Genomic DNA, 20993 nt, shown 5'->3' on the forward strand with positions numbered 1-20993 from the left:
AGGCTCCTAGGTCCTGCTGCTGCCCACAATACCCCAGAGCTGCCCAGGGCTGGTGGCTGGGCTTTGTCCTTCCTCTGGCACCTGCCCTATAGCTCTCTTGCTTGTGAAGGGTCTGTGCCCGTGCACCCCAGGATCCAGGCTGGGGGCCTGGCATCCCAACTCCCTACCCCAGCGCCACTGACCGAGACAGGAAAGAAGCGGGAGAAGTAATTGGCCCAGTTATCCCGAGCAGCCACCACGATACGCTTCTTGACGCTGTCTTCAGTGGTGGTGAGGGAGTCCAGGTCCACCTCCAAGTCTCCTGTGGGCAGGAAGGACCCAGACTGTCCTCTGCTCACACAGAGGGGGCTCTAGAGTTTTTTCCCATAGCTGGTCCCTCCTTCAGGTCAGGCGCAGCCCCCAGCATTCAAGCTCCTGACTCCACGGTCCCTGGATCATACCCAGCAGGTCTTTCATTTTGTGCCGCTCATCCCGGGAAATCCGGATGCAGGACTCGGAGAAGGTGTCCCGCAGGATCTGGGGGCAGAGCTAGGTGGTCAGCACCAGGTCCCGAGGCAGAGCCCGCCCCCAGAGCAGCCATCGACATGCGTGAAGGAAAATCGGGGGAAGCTGGTGGAGCCAGGCACACTGGCTCCCGGGGCGTGTGTGCTCAGCAGAGGGTCTAGGTGGGGCAGGGAGGGACGGAGGGCATGGGCCACCTCCATCCACACGGCTCACCTGTCCCCTCCCTTGCAACTGCCAGCCCTCCCTCTTCACTCACTGCCCAGAGACCTTGTGGTAACTGCCCCTGGGTCAACCGAGAGACACTGCCCAGAAGAAACAAGATTGTTCAGGGCCGGGGGAGGGGCCGCGGACAGGAGCTACTCGTGGGATTTGGCTGGGTGCGGTGGCTTATGCTTGTAACCCCAGCACTTTGGGAGGTTGAAGCGGGTGAACCACAAGATCAGAAGTTCAAAACCAGCCTGGCCAAGATGGTGAAACTCCATCTCTACTAAAAAAACAAAAATTAGCTGGGCATGGTGGTGGGTGCCAGTAATCCCAGCTACTCGCGAGGCTGAAGCACAGAATTCCTTGAACCAGGAGGTGGAGGTTGCAGTGAGCCGAGATCACGTCACCGCATGTGGGTAACCTCCCATATAGGCACCGAGGAAGGAGAGCTAAGCCTGGTACAATTAAGGCCTGAATAATAATATCTGTTTATAGTGTTACTACTTAACTATTTCCTTTTATATAATCCTTTATACGATCATATATTAGTTTCTAGAATTACGGCCTGAAGAATCCCTTTATATAATCCTTTCTATATAATCATATAATAGTTCATAGTATGAATGCCTAAAGAGTATTTCCCTACATATATATATATATATATATATATATATATATATATATATATATAAAATAATATCTTAGTTCATAATCGGAGGAATGCCTAGAGCAGACACAGTGCAGAGCATGATTTAAGGGAAAACAGTTACACCAGGACAAGAACCCATGGCCCAGGCGGCAGCGTTCAGTATTGTAAAGATACCTGCTGTATGGCAGGCTTGGGGCGAGAGCCACTCCTCCTGATGGAGTTGTAGGACCTTGTTCCAGTTCTTGTGGAAGGCTGCCCTCAGAACGTCAATCCACCTTGGTGACTGAACTTTATCAGCTCTTGTTACTGTGCTGCTCGAAAAGCATCTTCCCACAGAACTCATTGGAAGCTGCCAGCAGGTGGCGGTAACGCTGACAGCTCTGTCACTACTGTGTGGCTTAAAGCATCCCCCTATAAATCTTAGAAGTAGTTTGCCCATAGATAGAGGTATTGCACACTGCACCCTCTTCACTGCACATGACCCACCTTCAAACCTCGGTGACCTAATGGGGGTGGACCCCTTACTGCACACGGCCCTTGCCTTGATGGGAATCGGCCCCTTGCTGCACACTGTCCACTTCCTAGCCTAGGTGACCTAATGGGGGTGGACCCCTTGTTTTATTGCTCACGACCCTATCACTATCCTTAGAGATGACTTCACTCACTGCCCTGCCCCCTAACCTATACACAATAAATACTCACGCTTCTGGACATTCGGGGCCTTGCTTGACTCCGTTCATAGGTGGCGTGGCCCCTGAGCCCAGCTGCGTTTTCCTTGTACTTCTGTGTCCTGTCTCTTTATTTCTCGGATCCTGCACCTCAGCACAGCATAAGGCTCACCCCACAACCCTGTGGGGTCATCAGCCCTACATCTGCACTCCAGCTTGGTGACAGAGTAACACTCCGTCTCGAAAAATAAAATAAAATAAAGGAAAAAAAATAACTTGGGGGAACAGAGGCTCACTCCTGGAAGCATTCAGAGGTGGCAAAGCGACAACCGTTTATTAAGTACCTACTGTGTGCTAGAGCCTGGGTTATGTACTGTATATACTTTGCTTTTAACTTTTATAAAACTAGGTGAATAATGGTCCCTACTTCTTTTGTTTTTTTTTTTTCTTTTTCTGAGATGGAGTCTTGCTCTGTCACCCAGGCTGGAGTGCAGTGGCACGATCTTAGCTCACTGCAACCTCTACCACCTGGGTTCAAGCAATTCTCCTGCCTCAGCCTCCTAAGTAGCTGTGATTACAGACATGTGCCACCATGCACAACCAATTTTTGTATTTTTAGTAGAGATGGAGTTTCACCATGTTAGCCAGGCTGGTCTCAAACTCCTGACCTCATGATCCACCCACCTCAGCATCTCAAAGTGCTGGGATTACAGATGTGAGCCACCGTGCCCGTCCAGTGGTCCCTACCTCTTAGGGATATTGTGAAGATTCAATGGCGCAGGGCTGGGCACACAGAAGTGCCCCCTAGTGCTACCTGCCAACACGCCCCACATGGTGTTAACCTGGCCCAGGCATGAGGCAAAGGGCACCAGGGATGCCATCTCTGCAGATGCCTCTGGCTGCCAGGTGGCCCAGCTCTCACCTGCTCACAGAGGAGCCGCAGGCAGTAGGGATGGCTGAAGCTCTCCCGTGGGTAGAACACCTGGAGGAAGGAAGCACAGGAGAGGGACGATCAGTGGGTCTGGTGCCTCTGCCCAACCAGCCTCTGCCCTCCCAGGCCTGGAAAGCCAGCCTTGAGACGGTGAGCTGTGGGGACACCCACAGCCTGCCCCCTCTCTGCCAGCCCAAGGAGGCCAGGCCAAGGCCCCACCCTCATGCCCACCTCCTTTCGTAGGAACAGCTTCCAGGGTGTGCCAGTGTAGGAGAAGCACACGCTGCCAGAGGGCTCAAGGAGCTGGGTGGAGAGCCCCTGGTCCTCCATGGGCTGCGTCGAGCCTAGCAGAGAGGAGCAGGCGAGGGGCCTCAGCGAGGGGCTGCAAAGCCAGAGTGATGGGGGCACGGGAGGGAAGACCTTCGTCCCCAAGAGCCCTCCCAGGACCTGGCTCTCCCAGCCTCCAGCTGCCCCACTCTTTCCTTGGCACCATCTCCACCTCCATTTCTGGCTGTAAACTCCCTGGCATCCCTGAGGCTCGTGGGCCCTCTATGACCACGTCAGCCAGGGCCACTGACTTCCTCACAGAGCTGTCAGGGACAACACCCTGTGTGTGTTGCCACTAACTTTCTCGCAGAGCTGTCAGGTGTCAAGGACAACACCCTGTATGTGACAGCCTCTCAATGACAGCCCCAAAGGCACCAGACCCTGCCCTGGGTGGGAACGTGGAAGCTGGGGCTCCCCACCCACAGATGGCTCCAAAGTCCAGAAGGCTGAGCAGCTGATCTCAGCCACGCGGAAATGCCTTCAGCCCTGGGCACCAAGAGGCTGTGCGAACCCCACCCCTAGCCCCCACGAAGCCCACCGCGCAGGGGAAGTGTGGTTCCTTACGATGATGCCCCAAGGAAAGGGTCTCTGGGTCCTTGGGCGGAAGCAGTGGTGGCGCTGGTGGCACTGGTGGAGGTGGGGATGTCTGGGCAGTGGGCAGGTTCTGGCCAAACAGGTCTAGAAGGGGCCCCTGCTTTTCCTTGATGGAGCTTGAGGGCCCAGGCTGTGGTGGGGCCTTGGGTCGAGGAGCCACAGCTGGCGGGGGGCCCTTCACTGGGCCGGGGGACAGCATCTGTGGGGAAACAGAGAAAGCGCATGGGCTGAGTCACGGCACAAGGCCAAGTTCGCTTCGGAGAGCCTCGCGCCCCCCCAGGGCAGCAGCACACACTCTGAGGGGGACGGGCTGGGGTACTCACCAAGGGGGGCGAGTGGGCACCATTGATACCCAGCTTGGCCAGAGCCTCATCCTTGGGGTCACTTTTCTTCAGGAAAGCTTTGGGAGGCCTTGTGGGAGAAATAAGAGGTCAGTAGGTCCACAGAGTAATTCCCTGAGGAGCGGGACAGCCCCAGCCACCTCCCCCAGGGGCACCTGGATGGCTGCACGGGCATAGGCACGGGGCCTGGGCGGCTCTGGTACATGCGGATGATGTTGCCAATCTCCCTGCTGGGCTGTGGCCGCTTGGGCTTGGGGTCTGAGCTGTGCACCACAGTCCCCCTGCCTTGGGCCAGCCCTTGGCTCCGGCCCTTGGCTGCTGCCTCCTCGGCTGGCTCAGCCTCAGCCTCTTTTGCAGCTTTGGCCCCACCTTGCTTCAGTGGCTTCTTCATGATGTAGGGAGGAGGAAGAGTGGATGGTGCTGATCAGGAAAACAGGAGAGATGGTTAAACGCTGTGCAGAGCCCCAGGAGCCCCAGGCCCTGCCCAGCTCCCCACAACCTGCGCTCCTGTCCTGCTCTTCCTCCTCCTCCTCTTCCTCCTGCTCCTCCCCCTGGGGGATCTGGATCTTGGCTGGGGGCTTCGTCGTCCTCACTGTGATCTGTGGCTGCCCTGCAAGTGTCAGATGCCTTCAAAGTTACCGACGCTGGCCCAGCTGGGCTCCTGGATGGGCCACACCAACTCTGGAGAACAGAGAATACCCCACCCTCCCCAGCCCAGGCTCAGGGCACTAGCCCCGTTCCTGCCTGGGCCTGCCACCCCACACACTCTCACCCATCTTCTGGAAATAGTTCCGTTTCTGCTGAAAGCTCTTGGGCTGACAGAGCCTGTCTTCAGCCTCCTCGGAGGTCTCCTGGCAGGAGCAAAAGTGAGTGGCAGCCCAGCCAGACCGGGTGCCACACTCACCACACCCCTCAGGTCCCCAGGCCCAGGCCAGCAGCCTCTTCCCTGCGTCCACCTGCTCGCCCTGCCCATGTCCCCGCCCCTGCAGCCCCCACTCTCACACCCTTTCCTGAGACCACGGTTGCCTCCTCACCCTTCGACTGCCACCCTCTGATTCCAGGGCATGCTGTGACTCCTCTGTGGGTATGGGGGGCTTCTTGGGCTTGGAGGTGATGGCCGAGGGTGGGGCCTGGGATGCAGCCTCGGAGGCCTGAGCCCGCCGCTGCCGCTGCCGGGTCTGCTGCTCCAGGGACAGGTTCATGGCCTGTGCTGTCATCTGCTGGGCCTGATACAGGAGAAGCAGCTAGTTCAGAGCATCGTCCCCTAGCTGCAGACCTGCCCTAGGGCCCTGCCAGCTCTCACCAGGATCAGTGCCTGCTGGTTGATGAAGTTCTGCTGCTGGACGGCCAGCTGCCCTGCGTCCAGGCTGGGAAGCAACGGCTGCGCTGGCTGGGGCGGCACCACCATGGCTGTGAGGGTGGCAGGCGGCCAGAACAGTAGGCATCATGGCGAGCCTTGATGCCTGCTGCCCACTGTGCACTCTGGACTCCTGGCAGGACCCTCCCTCCTCCAGTCCCAGAGCTGGTGGCTGCTCTCCTGAGAAGGGACGCTGGTGCCCCCAGCCCAGCCTTACGTGGCATGGTGGGGACTGCGCCTATCGCTGGCATCATTGGCATGGGTGCAGGCACCATGCCTGGCTGGTATCCAGGCACCTGAATCATTCCTGGGTACACTGTGGGAACACACCCTCCCTGTCAGTCCCTGCCTAGTCCCATGTGTCACCTCCCTCCAGCCCCAGGCACAGAGAAGAGCATCGGACACTGGGGTGCTGGCCAGGGCACCAGTTGCCACTGCCAGGAGTCCCAGGCCATGCCTGCCATGCTGCTGGGCCCTGAGGCCCTGGGTGAGGCATCAGCCCCGCACTCACCCATGGGGTAACCCTGCTGCGTGGGCCCAATGGCGCCGCCTCCCTTCATGCGGCTGCTTAGAGTCCGGCTTTGTTCCAGATCCTGAAGGGACAATGGTCACAGGTCAGAGTGAGAGCCCTGAGGAAAATGGAAGGGGCAGCAGGAGCTCCGGGGGGTGGGGGCAGAGGTATGCGGGCTGTGCAGGACTCACGCTGCGGCCGGGGGAGATCACTGGCTGGAAGACATCTTCCAGGAAGCCATCCAGGCTCCCTGACTTCTGGGCCTCCCCTGTGGGGCAGGGAGAGCATTGGTGCTGTGGCCTGGGGCGTGGGGCTTCCCATGCTCTGCCAACCTCCATGTGCCCACTCCGGCCTTACCTGTGTGGCCCCTGCTGGGCAGTGTTGGGGCTGGACCTGGAGGGGGTCCTGGGGGCAGTGAGGGGGCCCGGATGCCAGGGGCAGGGGGGATGGCCTCGGCTCTGTAGGAAAGGGGATCTAGCTAAGGGGGTGGCCAAGGCTGGGGGGCACCCAGGCTGGGTCAAGGGGTAGAAGCTGCTGCGGGGGTCACCCCACGGGTGGAAGGACTGGGCCTGCAGCAGCTCCTATAAACCCCTGGGTATGACAGGGTGGCTGTGGGGTTTCTCTGCAGGAGCAGACCAGGAAAAAGGGTGCTGGGTGGCACCTACGAGCCAAGGGGAGTGATGGGGTAGCTGCGGGGACCAGCTGGATCCCCCAGGTCCTCAGTTTGACTAATCAGGTCCAGCACAAAGTCGCAGCCAGCCAAATCCTGCCATTCGTCCCTGGAGTGCAGTGACACCGACCAGCCCCGGGGAGGCGCCTCCAGGCCTCTGGGTGGGAGTGGGGGGGCAGTCAGCAAGGCAGGCAACCATCCAGAAGGGGCAAGGACCCCAGGGCAGGGCAAGGGGGAGGGGGCTGGGGAAGGGAGGGTGGCCCTGGAACTGCCTGGACTGGGACCCAGGTTTGCTCAGCAGCTGGGCCTGCTCCCCTCCACACCTCACGGCCCTCCGTTTCCACAAGGGCTCCAGCGCGGGCATTTATTTTCTGAGCTACTGAGTTAGAATCTGGGCTGTGGGAGCTCCCACATCCCTCATTCCTGATCTGCTCCCTGGTCCCCATCGCCATCTGCAGTCTGACCTCTGCCCACCCCAGGGTACCTCCCCCCGGCCTGTGAGATTGGGCTTGGAGGAAGAGGAGGAGGGTACAGGACAATGGTCACTCTGGCCACACTGTTCCCCACTCTGGGTCCCCCCATACCTGCTCTGCAGGATCCACCCGGCCAGCTGCTCCCCAGTGGTCCAGGACTCCACCTCGACTGAGTAGCACTCCTCTGCAGGGGTGCAGGGGGCGGGGGCAAGAGTGAGGGACAGCAGGGTCCATCCTGACGCAAAGGGGCTGCTGTCCTCATGAGGGTTTCAAAAGCAGGACAGAGGGAGGGAGATCAGGGCCACTGAGTACAGGGCAGCAGGAAGGCTGGGGCAGGAAGGGGTTTCAGGGAGGGCAGGGGGTGGGCTGGCCCCACTTCAGGCCTGGGAGCCCTCACCACTGAAGGTAAACACGTCCAGCGCCATGCGGCCCCGCCGCCATCCAGCCAGCCATTCCAGTTGGGTCGGGGGGTGGGCCCGAGTGGCCCCAGGGGCCAGTTGCAACTGCTCCAAGGCCCCCAGGAGCTTGTGCTGGCACAGTGCCGCCATGCCCCTGGGGGCCTGGTCGGACACAAACCTGCAGGACGGGCACAGGTGGCAGTAGAGACGGGAGGTCCAGGGGCCCCACCCACCAGGTCCCCACCTCCCAGGCCCCTTACTTGAGCAGCGGCTTCTGCAGGACAGGCAGTGGGGGAAAGGCGCTGAGCAGGACAGCCATGAGGGCCCAGCCACGCTGGCTCTGCTGCTCGTCCCGGTTCTGCCACAGCTGGGCCACCAGCTGGCTGAAGAGTTCATTCCGCAGCCCTGGCCGGCGCTGCCCCTGCCGCACCAGGTACGTGCCCATGGTCTGCCTCTGCCAGGATTCCAGGGATCCGTCCCCCAGGAGCCGCAGCATCTGCCAACAGTCAGGTGAGGGCAGGAGGTGCAAGGCTCCCAGGCACCTGTCCCATGCCTTCGAGGGCCCATCCTGTCCCTTCTCCAATGTGTCACTCACCACTCTGTTGATGTCCAGGGCGTGCTGAGGGTTCTCTCCGTCCAGCTGGGTTAGGGGCTTGGACAGTGGCTGCCCCGGCATAGGCAGGGACGGCTCCTGCAAGGAAGGAGGCCCCAGTCCACGCTGGCCAGCTGTCACACAGCGCCAGGGAGCCCCACCGGGGCCGGCACCTCGGGAGAGGCAGAGGGCTGGGCAGAAATGCATCTTAATGCTCTTTTTCTTTCTGAGGCGGAATCTTGCTCTGTTGCCCCAAATGGAATGCAGTAGCACAATCTTAGCTCACTGCAGCCTCCACCTCCCAGGCAGGTTCAAGTGATTCTCCTGTCTTAGCCTCCTGAGTAGCTGGGATTACAGGCACCTGCCTCCACGCCCGGCTAATTTTTGTATTTTTAGTAGAGACAGGGATTCACCTGCTGGCTAGGCAGGTCTCAAACTCTTGACCTCAGGTGATCCGCCCACCTTGGCCTCCCAAAGTTCTGGGATTACAAGCGTGAGCCACCATGCCCGGCCTATATGTGCAGTTCTGAATCCTGCATTTGTATTTACTGCTGTAACCTGGCCAGTTTCCCTTGTCAACAAACTCTAAAGACCTGACTTCAAAAGCAGGGCACTACCGCTGGTAAAATAAAGGTGTGGCATTGTGGATCTAAATAACTTCCCTCATTCAATAACACCAATTGTTATCACCAACAACACTCTATGGTGAGACATTTACATTCAACAGTTATTTTCAGAGCAATTCAGCACCATTCACAGCCCCAAAGACTGGGGAGGGAGGAGGGAAAGGGCTGAAAGCGGGGGAGGGGGAAACACAGCTTCTGCCAGGCAGGTGCTAACTCAGAAGAGTGAGGCCAGTGGGAAGGGCCTAGGCCCAGGCGCCCACCTGAAAGCCGATGGAGACGAAGCTGGAGAAAGGGAACCGGTCGATGTCTGGTGGGAGACTCAGGTTGGGCCGGGCGGGAACCTCAGGGGGCAGGGACTCTGTGATGCTCCCAGCTAGGGCGTCTTGATGGCCTGGGAACAAGCACCGGGAGGCAGCCCAGAAACACCCAGGTGTGGTACCTGGCCCTGGGACCACCTCCGCCCCTCAGCACGAGCCATCAGTCCCTGTCCACAGGGACCTGAGCAGTGAGCTCAGGGGAGCCTGGAGCATCAGAGGGAGGGGTCACAGGGGACAGGCCCACCCCATGGTTAAGGGACTGGAGAGGGGGTCCTAACAAGAGGACACCAACAAGGCTTACCTTCTGCCATCCTCAGCATGACGGCCAGCTCAGCTGGGATCTCCAAGCGCCCCAGCTCCTGGCAGAGAGGACCCATTTACCCAGGACCCACAGGAGGGGGCTAGGGACCAGTGTCCCTCCCCACCCCTTCAACCCCAAGATTATAAACATCCCCTCCAAAGACCAGGGATTTTTTTTTTTTTTTTTTTGAGACAGTCTCCCTCTGTCACCCAGGCTAGAGTGCAGTGGTGCAATCACGGCTCACCGCAGCCTTGACCTCCTAGGCTCAAGCTCACGCCATCCTCCCACCTCAGCCTCCTGAGTAGCTGAGACTACAGGCGTGTGCTACTGTGCCCAGCTAATTTTGATTGTTTTTTGTAGAGATGGGGTCTTGCCATGTTGCCCAGGTTGGTCTCAAATTCCTGGGCTCAAGCAATCCTCCCATCTCGGCCTCCAAGTGCTGGGATTATAAGGGTGAGCCACCATGCCCAGCCTAAGACCAAGGATTCTGACCCTGGACACTCAAACCAACAGAGCCCCAAGGACCCTCTGAGAAAAACCAAGAGCCAAGGGCACCCCAGTCCTCTTCTCAGGAGGTGCAATGCATGGCCCTGACGGACAGGACCCGTAGCAGCATCCTGGCAACCCCTAAGCCACTCCAGTCTCTTCAGGATCATAGCCCCACGTAGCACCCCCCATCTTCCAGGCCACCTACCATGCTTGGCACTCTCTCTGAGGCCCTTCTGCTGCTGTGCCAGCCCCGCCAATGCCCAAGCTGTTGGAGGAGATGTAGGAAGAGCTGATGCCTCCCATGTGAGTCACCTGGGGGCACCTCCCCAGCTCTGAAGTTCAGCTGTCCCCTCCTGCCCCTGGGAGGTTCTAAGTAAAGGAGTCAGAACAGATCAGGAGGGGCCACCAGCCTCAGTGCTGCCCATCTGCCAGAGCATCGGGAAGAGGGCAGGAAGAAGGGAAGAAATGGTCCCAGGGGACAAAGTCCAGCCAGGGAGGGGCCAGAGAGGAGGTAGCACGTGGGCACTGACCTTTGAGCCGCTATATGGACCTTAGATCAGAGTCATCAGGCAAAAGAGGAGAGCAAAAGGGGCCCAGGGGAGGTCTGAAAGGGATGGGAACCCCAGGCAAGAGGGAGGAGCCAGGTCCTGGGGAGAATGGGCAGGGATGGAGGAAGACAGCACCTCCCAGGGGCCCTGCCTGCCCTGGCCAGAGGGAAAAGGGGCAGATCAAGGAGGACTGTCTCTAAAGCTGCAGCCCTTTCGAGGCTGGGCCAACAGGGTAGACGCTGCTGGGATTTGGCCAGCTTGGCCAGCCCAGACAGCCTGGCTTCTACCCTCCCCAAGCTCCTGCACCTGCAGTCTCTGCCGCCTCCGGAGCAGGGGCTGGGCCACCAGCAGGATGGTGTTCAGCTGTCCCAGGGCTGCCTGCCGCCGGAGGCACCGCTTCCTGGAGGCCGGGAGAGGGAGGGGTCAAAATGAGGAGTCCAAACTTCTGCTTCCTGACGGGCACTGGAATCCCCTAAGCCTGGACATTCATGTAAAAACTGATTCTGGACCAGAGAAGCCCTGGATGCTTCACAGAAACAACAGAGGAAGAACAGGACACTTCAAAAGAAGAGCAAGGGTCGGCTGTGGTGGCTCACACCTGTAATCCCAGCACTTTTCGAGGCCGAGGCGGGTGGATCACTTGAGGTCAGGAGTTCAAGACCAGCCTGGGCAACATGGCAAAACTCTGTCTCTACTAAAAATACAAAAATTAGCTAGGAGCAGTGGCGTGCACCTGTAATCCCAGCTCCTCAGGAGGCTGAGGTACGAGAATCCCTTGAATCTGGGAGGCGGAGGTTGCAGTGAGCCTAGATCTCACCATTGTACTCCAGCCTAGGCGACAGAGCAAGACTCCATCTCAAAAAAGAAAAAAAAAACTGCTAAATTGAGAGACTGTTTAGCCTGAGGGATTAAGATCTGACTCTGGGCCTGGATTACCTGGGTTCCAATCATTCCCTGCATGCTCACTGATCAAAAAAGAGTCACTTCCCTTAGCTGGGCATGGTAGCTCATACCTGTAATCCCAGCACTCTAAGAGGCTGAAAAAGGAGAATTGCTTGAGGCCAGCTGTGCCATACCAGCCTGGGCAACATAGTGAGAACTCATCTCTACAAAAAAGATTTTTTAAATTAGCCAGGCATGATAGTGTGTCCTTGTAGTCCTAGCTACTTGGGAGGCTGAGGTAGGAGCTATGATTGGGGTCACTGCTCTTTAGCCTGGGTGACAAAGCCAGACCCTGTCTTGTTAACACACAAAAAAGCAGCAAAACTTATTAGAAAGTAACGTCAGGCCAGGTGCGGTGGCTCACGCCTGTAATCCCAGTACTTTGGGGGGCCCAGGTGGGTGGATCATGAAGTCAGGAGTTCTAGACCAGTCTGGCCAACATAGTGAAACCCTGTCTGTACCAAAAATACAAAAATTAGCTGGGCATGGTGTCAGGCACCTGTAGTCCCAGCTACTTGAGAGGCTGAGGCAGGAGAATCACTTGAACCCAGGAGGCAGAGGTTGCAGTGAGCTGAGACCATGCCATTGCACACAGCCTTTTTGGGATTCCATCTCAAAAAAGAAAAAAAAAAACAGGACTAGCATGGTGGCTCATGCCTGTAGTCCCAGCAGTTTGTGAGGCCGAGGTGGGCAGATCACTTGAGGTCAGGAGTTTGAGACCAGCCTGGCCACATGGTGAAACCCCATCTTAAAAATTTAAAAATTAGCCAGGCATGGTGGCATATGCCTATAATTCCAGCTACTCCGGAGGCTGAGGCATGAGAATCATTTGAAACCAGGAGTTGGAATTTGCAGTGATCTGAGATCATGCTGAGATTACAGGTGTAATCTTAGGTGATAGAGCAAGAGTCTGTCTCAAAAATAATAATAATAATAATAATAAATAAAGGTTGGGTGCGGTGTCTCATGCCTGTAATCCCAGTACTTTGGGAGGCCGAGATGGGCAGATCACCTGAGGTCAGGAGATCGAGACCAGCCTGGCCAACATCATGAAACCCCGGCTCTACTAAAAATACAAAAATTAGCTGGGCATGGTGGCGGGCACCTGTAATCCCAGCTACTCGGGAGGCTGAGGCAGGAGAATCACTTGAACCCAGGAGGTGGAGGTTGCAGTGAGCCAAGATGGCGTCACTGCACTCCAGCCTGGGCGACAGAAAACAGACTAGAGCAGATATGTGCTGATCTGTAGTCAGAGGAGACTTATTCATAAGTGAAAATGTAGAAACAACCCAAACGTCCGTCCATGGATGAATGGATGAACCAAGTGTGGCACATCCCCACGATGGAACGGAATTCAGCCACAAAAAGGCATGAAGCTTTCTTTTTAAAAATTAATGTTTAGGCCAGGAACAGTGGCTCACACCTGTAATTCCAGCACATTGGGAGGCTGAGGCAGGCAGATCACCTGAGGTCAGGAGTTTGAGACCAGCCTGGCCAACATGGTGAAACCCTGCCTTGACTAAAAACACCAAAACAAATTAGCCAACTTGGCGGTACAGGCCTGTAGTCCCAGCTACTCTGGAGGCAGAGTCAGAATTGCTTGAACCTGGGAGGTGGAGATTGCAGTGAGCTGAGATCACACCACTACACTCCAGCCTGAATGACAGAGTGAGACTCCATCTCAAAATAATACTTTTTTAAATTTATTTTCGAGATGGAGTTCCATTCTTGTTGCCCAGGCTGGAGTGCAATGGTGTGATCTTGGCTCACTGCAACCTCTGCCTTCCAGGTTCAAGCAATTCTCTTACCTCAGCCTCCCCAGTAGCTGGGATTATAGGCATGTGCCACCACACCCGGCTAATTTTGTTTTTGTTTTTGTTTTTTTTTTTGAGACAGAGTCTTGCTCTGTTGCTCACGCTGGAGTGCAGTGGCACGATCTTGGCTCACTGCAATCTCCACCTCCCAGGTTCAAGCAATTCTGCGTTGGCCTCCTGAATAGCTGAGATTACAGGCACAGGCCACCATGCCCGGCTAATTTTTGTATTTTTAGTAGAGATGGGGTTTCACCTTCTTGGTCAGGCTGGTCTTGAACTTCTCACCTCATGATCCACCCATCTTGGCCTCTCAAAGTGCTGGGATTACAGTCATGAGCCACTGCGCCCGGCCTAATTTTTTATTTTTAGTACAGATGAAGTTTCTCCATGATCATCAGGTTGGTCTGCCTCCCGACCTCAGGTTATCCACCTGCCTCAGCCTCCCAAAGAGCTGCAGTTACAGGAATGAGCCACCGCGCCCGGCCTGTTTTCAATTTTTATTTTTGAGATGGAGTCTCACACCATCGCCCAGGCTGGAGCACAGTGGTGCGATCTCAGCTCACTGTAACCTCTGCCTTCCAGTTTCAAGCAATTCTGCCTTGGCCTCCCGAGTAGCTGAGATTACAGGCACCTACCACCATGCCCCACTAATTTTTGTATTTTTACTAGAGACAGGGTTCCACCATGTGAAATTGGCCAGGCTGGTCTCCATCTCCTGACTTCAGGGGATATGCCTGCCTCAGCCTCCCAAAGTGCTGGGATTACAGGTGTGAGCCACGACACCCAGCCGTAATTTTTTATTTTTAGCCCTGAAGCCTGGAACTGAATGAAGTTCTGACACGTGCTACAACATGGATGAACTTTGAAACATTATGCTAAGTGAAAGAAGCCAGTCATAAAAGGAAATGTATGAGTCAACTTACACAAAATACCTAGAATGGGCAGCTTCCTAGAGACTCAAGTGGAAAGTTACCAGGAGAATGGAGGGAATTGTTACTGCTTAATGGGTCCAGAGTTCCTGTTTGCAGGATGAAAAAGTTTTGAAAATAGAGAGTGGAGATGCCTGGCTCCCCTGGTGTTCTCTACCCTGGCACTGTCTTCACTTTATTCTCGGCCCTTGAGTTACTCTCAGGGATGTTGACTGGCTGGTTTACCACCTGAATCCAACTCCCCAGCTAGACTGGGATGCCCTGTCTCTGGCACCTCCAGCTCTGCCACCAGCATCAGGCCCAGGGCAGAGGAGGCAGATGGTCAGCCAACAGCTGTTGGAGGAATGCGTGAAGACGGGCTGTGTGGGTGAATGAGAGACGATTAGGTGAGAAGTGGGAGGGTCATGTTACAGGACAGAGAAGTCTAAAGTCACTGCAGGGTAAAAGTCTGGCCTATAGGCGCGGTGGCCCACACCTGTAATCCCAGCACTTTGGGAGGCTGAGGCGGGTGGATCACGAGGTCAAGAGATCGAGACCATCCTGGTCAACACGGTGAAACCCCGTCTCTACTAAAAATACAAAAAATTAGCTGGACACAGTGGCGCGTGCCTGTAATCCCAGCTACTCAGGAGGCTGAGGCAGGAGAATTGCCTGAACCCAGGGGGTGGAGGTTGCGGTGAGCCGAGATCGTGCCATTGTACTCCAGTCTGGGTAACAAGAGCAAAACTCCGTCTCAAAAAAAAAAAAAAAAAAAAAGTCTGCTAAATCAGCCCTGGTTTTGCCATATTGGCCCGGCTGGTCTCAAATCCCTGATCTCATGATCTGGCCTAAATTGGGCTGGGGAGGTAGGCAGGGCCTTACACAACATGATTCGTGCTTTGAAAACATGACTGTTGCCGGGCGCGGTGGCTCACGCCTGTAATCCTAGCACTTTGGGAGGCTGGGGTGGGTGGATAACCTGAGGTCAGGAGTTCAAGACCAGCCAGGCCATCATGGTGAAACCCCATCTTTAAAAAAAAAGAAAAAGAAAAAGAAAAGATGACTGTTGCCACAGGTAGAGAACAGACTAGAAAAGACAGAATGATAAAGAGTCAGGACCATAGGTTCAGGTGGCCTCAACAAGTAATGAGTTTCTCGTGACTGGGGTATTCAAGCAGAGGCTGTGTGGGTATGGGCAGGAATGCTGTCAAGGAGTCAAGTGCTGACGGGATGGCACCGGGGCAGGGTGATTTGCCTTGAGGCCCTATGTCTCCCCAATCCTGCCCCACCACCTGGAGGACAAGCCCACAGCCTCACCCCACCCGCTTCAGCCCTGGCTCCAACGCTTGCAGACCTGGACTGGAACCCACGCACACGAGCCTGCATCCGGAGCAGGAGGCGCTGGCTGGAGATGCAGGTGTGAAGGCCGCGGTGCAGGCTGAGCAGGGCCTGGGAGTGCTGCTGGGCCCGGAGCTCCTCCAGCTGCTGCCAGCCCTGCTCCCGCAGCAGGACCTGTGGGCAGAGGCCTGGTCTGCAGCCAGGCACCAGGACCCAGGCCCACCTGCTTTCCTCCTCCAGTCTCAGCCTCCTCCCTTCTAGCCGCCAAGCCATTTCTTCTTCTGGGGTGCTGGGGCCAGCCTGCCAACCAGCCCTTCTGTCTCCCACCATTTGGATGGACCCCCAAATCCTGGGTTTGTCCCTTTTGGCCCAGAATGCATCTCTCCTTTCCCATTCATGTCACCCTCTGCACATAGGGACGCACCCACCCACCTTGGTGGCTCCAAGGTGACAGAGAGGTGATTTGGCCCCCAGCACCTGGCTCAGGATGGTACCACACTTCTCCCGCTCAGAGAGGTCTTCCTGCCCTTCTGACCCCAGGACCCGGAACCTGCTCCAAGGATGGAGCGGAGGTCAGAACAGCCAGGAACTCCTTCCACACTTGTGCGACATCCTGTTCCTAGATCATTCAACCATTTGGAAGGTGCCTGCTCTAGGCCAGGTGCTCAGCTGGGCACTGAGACACTGCAGTGAACTTGGGCAGCGAGGGCCTTTGTGCTGGAGCTCAGGGGAAGACAGGTGAGCCTGGTGTGCCGGGGAGGCACAAGGGCTGGTTCTGGGCCACGGGAGCACCAGGAATGTGGTTCCCAAGGCCTCGGTCTCCTTGCCACCCGGCACGGTGGGTCTCAAGACAAGTTTGTGGAAGGGAGGGAGGGGCATGGCAGGAAGGGATGGGTGGGGGAGTGTTTAAGGCCATTTCATAGGTCCGGATCATGGTCCCAGCTAGCACAATGGACACTCAGTAGTTAGTCTGTACGAAGCAAGCACTATGCAGGTTCTGGGGACATGTGGGTGACAGTCTGTGGTCCCAGGAGGCCACAGTACCTCAGGGAATGGCACAGATAGGCAGACCTGGTCTGTGCTGGGTGGAGAGTTGTACCTGGAGGTTCCTCTCACCCAGCTTCTGGGCTCCTTGGCGGAGGTGACAACTGCTGTAGCTGGTAGGTTTCCAGATGGCAGAGACAGATCGTGCCCCACCCTGGAGCGTCTCAGGATCTGACTCAAGGCTTGGCACACCCATCCCTACTGCCTGCCTTGGGCTCAGTCCCCAGCCAGGCTGTCCCCATTGCCAAGGCCATCACAGACTAAGGAGGTCCGTGGAGGCCTGAGGTGAGGCTACTGATCCTGGCTGCTGCCCCTCCCTTCTGAGGCGCCCGCCAGCCCAGCTGGCCTGGACATCAACGAGAAGTGACTCCACCTGCCCCCTCTGTCCCTGTCCTTGGGGAAAACTCCAGCCCTTCAGAGGATTCCCGAGAGGCCATCCAGTCAACAGCCAAAGGCCAGATAGGCAAACCAACAAAACAGACAATGTCACCAGCTTTTCTCAAGGTTTCTGAACTCTGGGAACAGAGTTGCCGCTGGTGTTCCTGCCAGTCCGGCCTGCCACCCCGCCCCTCCTGCCACCCCGCCCCTCCTGCCAGCCCGCCCCTCCTGCCACCCCTCCCCGCCTGCCCTTCTGAAAAGCTCCCATTCTCACTCCATCGCCCTCCCATCTCCCTGCTTCAGCCTGCACTTCCCGGACGGCTGCTGTGAGCACTAGACCATGAGCCCTGCCCAGGGCAGGTACTGCTCCCACCTCATCTCCCGTGCCCAGGCATCAGCACTGGAGATGTTTCGTAAAGGAGGTGGACTCACACATGCACGGAGGGATGGTGAATGGTAGGAGAGATGGGGGGGAGAGAGAGAGAGAAGAGGAGAGGACGAGGAGAGAGAGGGAGGGTTGGGCGCTAGGTCCAGTCCTGGGCAGAGTGAGTCCATCTCCACCCAGAAGGACCCCCGGGGCTGCCAGTGACTCCTGGGGGCCTCCTTGTCAGTCCTGCCCCGAGGTGTTGGGCCCCACCTGGCCAGGAAGGCCTCAAAGGGCAAGCGCACGGGGAAGTTGGCACTGCGGGTGCCCACGGCCTCCAGGATGGCTGCCTGGTGCAGTTTCTCTGCCACATGTCCCACGTCAAAGAGGCCTGGATGCTGTGGCCACAAGACAGAGCCAAGGACAGCTGGAGTCAAGGGACCAGGAGCCGTGAGGAGGGAGGTGCAGGGTGGGGGAGCCCCCGAGGCCAGGTGCTGGGGAGCTCACCTTTCCAGGGTTAGGACTGAGACACTGGATGAAATAGACATGGCTCCTGAGAGGGAATGAGGGGTCACCTGGGCACAGACCAGCGCCCATACAACTCCCTGGGGTCTGGTGTGGCGGGCGCTGTTCTTACCTGCCCAGTCGGGCTATGAGGTCCCCCAGGGCCTGCTGGAAGCGAGAGGCCAGCGTGGGTCTCCCTCGCTCTCCCCTGGACTGGGGCTCTGCTTCCTGGAACAGACTGCCCACCAGCTGTGGGGTGAAGGGCTAAGCCAGCTGGCCGCCGGGGGCTGCCGATACACTCCTCAGCCCAGGGAGCCAGAGTGAGCCAGCCCTCGGCGTCTAGATCCTGGCAAGCTCAGCCCACGGCCCAAGGTGCCAGGGGCTTGCGGGCCAGCCCTTGGCCAAGAGTGTCCAGGGGAAGAGGACAGAATTGGGAGACAGAGTATGGAGCGGGTGGGGGCCTGGAAGGGCAGACAGGGGTACCTGGAGCTGGCTCTGGCCAAGCATCTCCATGGCGGCAGGGTCCAGCTGATCCCGGTTTCTGTTTAAAAACTTGTGAACCTGCAAGAGACGAGGCTGGTGGCGAGGTGCAGCTGATCCCAGTTTCTGTTTAAAAACTCGTGAACCTGCAAGAGACGAGGCTGGTGGGGAGGGAAGCGGGGAAGGGAGGGGAGCAGGAACCAGGGAGGGGAGGCTGGATTTGGAGAGGAATCCACCCTCTCCCCAAGCGACCTGAAAGGCCACCTTGCCGGGTTTCCAGTCCTTTACCTAGCCTTGCCTAGCAGCACCACACTCTCCCCACTGGGCCTTGAACCTATGCTGGTCAGTAGGTCGACCAGACAGGAACACTTGTCTCTCTATTTGAAAATCTTTTGTGACTTACATTTTCCCAACTTTCTTTAACTCCTTGTATTTCTTTTCTTGGGGGGGTAACTCCTGGGTAGTTTGTAGTTTTTCTTTTTCAAGCAGAGTGTGCCACCTCCTCCAGGGAGAACTGATTCTTCCTACTGTCCTTCCCTTTATCCCACTCCCATCCCCGTGCCTCTCCTACTGGGGTAGGTGTGCAGCTTGTAGATAGACACAGAAGGGGCAAGGGAAGTCCATTCAGTGAGCACCTACTATGTGCCAGGCACCTGCCAGGCTGTCTCCACGTTATCGCATCTAACCCTCACCACAGTGCCAGAGTATAGGTTTCCATGCCCGTTTACAGGTGAGGAAATGGAGGCTCAGAAGGCAAAGTAAACTGTCAAGGTCATTGGGTGTCGTGCTTGTGCTCTGCCCGCTTGCCTGGAGGGTCCCAAGGCTTCTACTCCCTGACCCCATAATTGTCACCTAGAACTCAGTAAACCATGCTCAAAACTGGGCAGGGCCCATGGCTTAGATAGGGACAGGTGTCCAGGCCTTGCAAGGGGCCTCCCCACACCCACTCCTCTCAGCTGTCAGGTGACTCAGCTTGGGAGAGGACATTGCCCTCGCTGATTCACCCTGGCCTGTCCCTGAGGCCATGTACCTGGTAGGTGACAGTCCCTGCATAATGTCGCACTGTAAACACAGGAAGGGGCAGCCGGGGCTTGGCGTAGCTGGGGTGGTCGCCGTGGTGGTAGTGGCTCTTCTGGAGGAAGGTGTGGTCTGTGGCCTAGGAGAGGGGCCATGCGCTCCCTTCACGCCTCTGCACAGGCTGTCCCTGCCTGGATGGCGCCCTCTCCTGGTGCACAAGAGTACTGCCCACACCGACTATAAGGGTAGGTTTGGATTTGTTCCTCAAAACAAACACTTTGGGAGGCTGAGGTGGGAGGACCGTTTGGGGCTAGGAAATTCAAGACCAGCCTGGGCAATATAGCCAGATCCTGTCTCTACAAAAAAATTAAAAAACGGGGTGGGGCCAGGTGTGGTGGCTCATGCCTGTAATCCCAGCACTTTGGGAGGCCATGGCAGGAGGATCACCTGAGTAGGGGTTCGAGACCAGCCTGGCCAACATGGTGAAACCCCATCTCTACTAAAAATACAAAAAAATTAGCCAGGAATGGTGACTCATGCCTGTAATCCCAGCTACTTGAGAGGCTGAGGCGGGGAATCTCTTGAACCTGGGAGGCGGAGGTTGCAGTGAGCTGAGACTGCAACATTGCACTCTAGCCTGGGCAATGAGAACCAAACTCCACCTCAAAAAAAAAAAAAATTAGCTGGGTCCAAGGATTGACTGAGACCACGAGTTTGAGGCTGCAGTGAGCTATGATGGTGTCACTGCACTCCAGCCTGGGTGACAGAGCGAGACCCCATTTCTAAAATAAATAAATAAATAACTACTTTTTAAAAAAAGTGGGATGGGGGGCTTTAGGACAGATTTAGCAATCATTCCTGGAAGAACAGTCCCACAATCACATGTGCTTTTAAACAAGTCTTTCAAAGATCACTTTCAAAAAGTAACTCAGTTGGGAATGATAGTTAAAACACACACACACACACACACACACACACACACACACAAAGGAACTCAAGGACAGGTGCAGTAGCACTTTGAGAGGCAGAGGTGGGAGGCTTGCTTGAGCCCAGGAGGTAGAGACCAGCCTAGGCAACACAGCAAGACCCCATCTCTATTTTTTAAAATATAAAAACAAAAAGTAACTTGGTTCAATGTTATTTTACTGAGCTAATGAACATATCACAGCAAGTGCATAGGGAAACTTGCCTAATGTTATGCAAATGAGAACTTGGGTTTAGGGTAACAACTCCAGGCTCAGCACCCACCTTGGAATCAAGCGGTACATGTCACATAACATGGACCTAAGTGATATTGCGGAGTGCTGGAAAACCACGCTGGGGGATTCCAAAAGTGGCCTGGGGACTTCAAAGACACTTGGGGCAAGTTTTAGCAAAATCTTTTTCTTTTCTTTTTTTTTTTTTTTTTGAGGTGGAGTTTCGCTGTTGTTACCCAGACTGGAGTGCAATGGTGCGATCTCAGCTCACCGCAACCTCCGCCTCCTGGGTTCAAGCAATTCTCCTGCCTCAGCCTCCCGAGTAGCTGGGACTACAGGCGTGCGCCACCATGCCCAGCTAATTTTTGTATTTTTAGTGGAGACAGGGTTTCACCTTGTTGACCAGGATGATCTCGATCTCTTGACCTCGTGATCCACCAGCCTCGGCCTCCCAAAGTGCTGGGATTATAGGCGTGAGCCACCACGCCTGGCCCTAGCAAAATCTTTT

General features: G+C 56.4%; 1 protein-coding gene across 1 annotated transcript in view; it reads right to left on the reverse strand.

Moving 5' to 3' along the window:
- MYO15B (myosin XVB) overlaps positions 1 to 20993 on the reverse strand; it is a 37093-nt gene that overhangs the window by 6745 nt on the left and 9355 nt on the right. Inside the window, exons 15-45 of the mRNA XM_064369515.1 lie at positions 19303 to 19428; positions 18276 to 18353; positions 17926 to 18041; positions 17796 to 17841; positions 17562 to 17686; positions 15935 to 16052; positions 15519 to 15676; positions 10807 to 10900; positions 10158 to 10217; positions 9464 to 9521; positions 9106 to 9236; positions 8223 to 8318; positions 7888 to 8123; positions 7627 to 7805; positions 7341 to 7413; positions 6752 to 6913; positions 6444 to 6544; positions 6278 to 6354; positions 6087 to 6168; positions 5793 to 5891; positions 5522 to 5628; positions 5253 to 5444; positions 4991 to 5069; positions 4718 to 4828; positions 4374 to 4638; positions 4201 to 4288; positions 3848 to 4076; positions 3188 to 3300; positions 2948 to 3007; positions 441 to 516; positions 183 to 301 (exon numbers count right to left, since the gene is read on the reverse strand). Of these exons, the coding sequence (XP_064225585.1) occupies positions 183 to 301; positions 441 to 516; positions 2948 to 3007; positions 3188 to 3300; positions 3848 to 4076; positions 4201 to 4288; positions 4374 to 4638; positions 4718 to 4828; positions 4991 to 5069; positions 5253 to 5444; positions 5522 to 5628; positions 5793 to 5891; positions 6087 to 6168; positions 6278 to 6354; positions 6444 to 6544; positions 6752 to 6913; positions 7341 to 7413; positions 7627 to 7805; positions 7888 to 8123; positions 8223 to 8318; positions 9106 to 9236; positions 9464 to 9521; positions 10158 to 10217; positions 10807 to 10900; positions 15519 to 15676; positions 15935 to 16052; positions 17562 to 17686; positions 17796 to 17841; positions 17926 to 18041; positions 18276 to 18353; positions 19303 to 19428 (3654 nt within the window). The remainder of the gene's footprint in view (positions 1 to 182; positions 302 to 440; positions 517 to 2947; positions 3008 to 3187; positions 3301 to 3847; positions 4077 to 4200; positions 4289 to 4373; positions 4639 to 4717; positions 4829 to 4990; positions 5070 to 5252; positions 5445 to 5521; positions 5629 to 5792; positions 5892 to 6086; positions 6169 to 6277; positions 6355 to 6443; positions 6545 to 6751; positions 6914 to 7340; positions 7414 to 7626; positions 7806 to 7887; positions 8124 to 8222; positions 8319 to 9105; positions 9237 to 9463; positions 9522 to 10157; positions 10218 to 10806; positions 10901 to 15518; positions 15677 to 15934; positions 16053 to 17561; positions 17687 to 17795; positions 17842 to 17925; positions 18042 to 18275; positions 18354 to 19302; positions 19429 to 20993) is intronic.

The sequence above is a fragment of the Aotus nancymaae genome, unplaced genomic scaffold, assembly GCF_030222135.1.
Source record: "Aotus nancymaae isolate 86718 unplaced genomic scaffold, 86718_ANA_hifiasm-v0.15.2.pri h1tg000089l, whole genome shotgun sequence".
Lineage (NCBI taxonomy): Eukaryota > Metazoa > Chordata > Mammalia > Primates > Aotidae > Aotus > Aotus nancymaae.